The sequence below is a fragment of the Ursus americanus genome, chromosome 16, assembly GCF_024610735.1.
Source record: "Ursus americanus isolate L20-20 chromosome 16, mUrsAme1.1.p, whole genome shotgun sequence".
NCBI classification, from domain to species: Eukaryota; Metazoa; Chordata; class Mammalia; order Carnivora; family Ursidae; genus Ursus; species Ursus americanus.
In genome coordinates, this window is record NC_142142.1 from 45,389,546 (window position 1) to 45,392,279 (window position 2,734).

Consider the following 2,734-nt stretch of genomic DNA (forward strand, 5'->3'; position numbering starts at 1 on the left):
GTTGTATTTTATCTTCCTTATATCACTTTGTCTATAATCTTTCTTCTCTTTTCAAATCTGTACATTCCACTGGGTGTTTTTAAATTTAACTTGGTATTTTTTAAAAGCCTTGATTTTTTTTGTGGCATTCTCACTTTTAAAATTACATCCTATATTTCTTGAAATATTCCATATATAAGAGTACTATATAACATTCCAAAGGATGCCTAGGTGGCTCAGTGGGTTAAGTGTCTGCAGCTCAGGTCATGATCCCAGGGTCCTGGGATCGGGTCCTACATCCGGCTCCTCGCTCAGCAGGGAGCCTGCTTCTCCCTCTGCCTGCCACTCCCCCTGCTTGTGCTTGCTCTTGCTCTCTCTCTCTCTCTGGCAAATAAATAAATAAAATCTTTTTAAAAATTAATAATATGTCCAACAATTCTGAACTCTGTTGTCCTTGTGCTAAATCTCTTATTCTTTTTTTTTTTTTCTACTCTCATTTATAGTAACGCAATTGTTAGCATGTTTGGAAATCTTTGTCCAAAAGTTCTTTGCTTCTTAATATCTGGGAGTTCTTGGGGGCCTGACTTGGAGAATTTTTCTTCTGGAAAGGATCCGCTCCTCCTCCCATTGTTTGGCATGCCTCACCCAGGGACACTTCACTCTTTCAAAGCTGTGGTTCAGAGAGGAAGTCTCAGGATTTCCTTTCCAGCTTCACTGATCTTCCAGTGCTGGAAGATTCAATGTGTCCATATCAGCACAATCACAGGGTCGCCCTGCTCCTCACTGATGCTTGTTGGTACAAGTCAAATCTTCTGCTTTGATTCCCTGCTGTTTCAGTTCTCTGTTTCCCTCCCCAGTTCTCTGTCTTGGCTGATTTAGGTCCCAGACACCCTGATCTTGGCTACCAGGTCTTTACACTCCAACACCAGCCACTGCAGCTCTGACACTTGACTGCCTGGCCTCAGTTTGGTTCCTGTTTGTTTCTTTGTTATTTAGAAAATGGATCCAGACACCTCTCCTAACTTTTGATGCAGCCAGCATGTCTCAGAAAGTGTGTCCCATCCAATTCTTCTTGTAGCCTAAGAGAATCCTTCAGATCTTCATATGCTGGTCAGCCTCAATATAGGAAGGATAATAGATTTTTGTCTGATGACTTCTCTTTCCTCAATGAAGTCTGATACAAGGCTATCAGCTAAGATATCCATATTCTTAAAGATTAAAAAGTAACATGTTCAAAATGACTTGAGTGAATTTCGGTTCATTATACAATTCAGTTAGCTTGAACGGATTTGGATTTAAGGAAGGAAATAAAGAGAAGAAATATATGCATCTAATAGAAATCGAAAAGTTAAAGTTTAAAGAGACCACAGAATTTTTTTTCCAACCCATCAACTATGAGGATGGGAACCGAGGCCAAGCAAGGTAATGTGATTCACCAGAATCCACATAATACAGTCAGAGAGAGGACTAGGACCCCAACCTCTTGAATGCTCTCTCCAGCAAAACTTGAAAGAGATCCTAAACTATTCTATTTTTCTTCATTTGTTTCTTCACCCCTCCAGTAGAAATGGCTATGAGAAACCAGAGTACCTTGACTGAATTCACGTTGACCTCCTTTCCTATCATCCAAGAGCTTCAAATCTTGCTGTTTGTCATTCTCCTGCTGGTTTATATGCTCACCATAACAGGAAACATTGTCATCATTTCCTTAATATGGACTGATAATCGTCTCCAAACACCAATGTATTTCTTCCTCAGTAATTTGTCATTTTTGGACATTCTGTTCACAACTACTATTACCCCCAAGTTGCTAACTTGTCTCTTAGAAGAGAAGAAAACCATATCCTTTGCTGGCTGCATCACCCAAATTTATTTCTACTTCTTTCTGGGGACAGTGGAGTTTCTTCTCCTGGCGGTGATGTCCTTTGACCGCTACGTGGCCATCTGTAACCCCCTGCGCTATACCATCATCATGAACAGCAGGGTCTGTCTCCTGCTGGTTCTGGGCTGCTGGGTGGGAGCCTTCCTCTCAGTGCTGTGCCCAACTATTGTGGTGTCCAGATTGCCATTCTGCACTGAAGAAATTAGTCATTTCTTCTGTGACATTGCCCCTTTGCTACAAGTGGCCTGCATAGACACTCATTTCATCGAGATGATAAACTTCCTCTTATCCTCCCTTGTCCTCCTGACCTCGCTGGTATTCACCATTGTGTCCTACGCCTACATCATCTCTACCATCCTGCGCATCCCTTCAGCCCAAGGCCGTCGGAAGGCCTTTTCCACCTGTGCTTCTCACATCACGGTTGTGTCCATTGCCTATGGGAGCAATATCTTCATGTACATGAGGCCCAGCCAGAGCCACTCGCTGGAGTTTGACAAAGTGACAGCTGTCTTCACCACAATGGTGACCCCTCTTCTGAACCCTTTCATTTATAGCTTGAGGAATGAAAAGGTAAAAGAGGTCTTGAGGGAATCAATTAGCAGGATAGTCGCACCACATTCCAAGGGAACATGACGCTAAGCAATTTCAGGGCATCTAAACTATGCTTTCTTTATATGGCGTCTTGTGCTGTATGAAGAGTGACACCAAAGTGGACTGAACTCTCAGAATCTGTTGGCAAGATGAATAAGCATCAAACACATCATCGATAGTGAAGTATGGAAAATCAGAAGGAAAAAAAAGAATTCTATGTCCCCTTAGTCCTTGACATATTTTGCATACAGTAGTAAAGGATTGTGGAAACACTCCAGACCC

General features: G+C 42.2%; 1 protein-coding gene across 1 annotated transcript; it reads left to right on the plus strand.

Moving 5' to 3' along the window:
* Nucleotides 1-1,546: 1,546 nt before the first annotated feature.
* On the plus strand, nucleotides 1,547-2,494 carry LOC123792386 (olfactory receptor 6M1-like). Its single transcript, XM_045797541.1, has one exon. The coding sequence runs from the start codon at nucleotides 1,547-1,549 to the stop codon at nucleotides 2,492-2,494; it is 948 nt and encodes a 315-aa protein (XP_045653497.1).
* Nucleotides 2,495-2,734: the final 240 nt, after the last annotated feature.

Excerpts from the sequence above, each read along its gene's own strand:
- LOC123792386 (XM_045797541.1), top strand. The coding sequence starts at position 1,547 with ATGGCTATGAGAAACCAGAGTACCTTGACTGAATTCACGTTGACCTCC.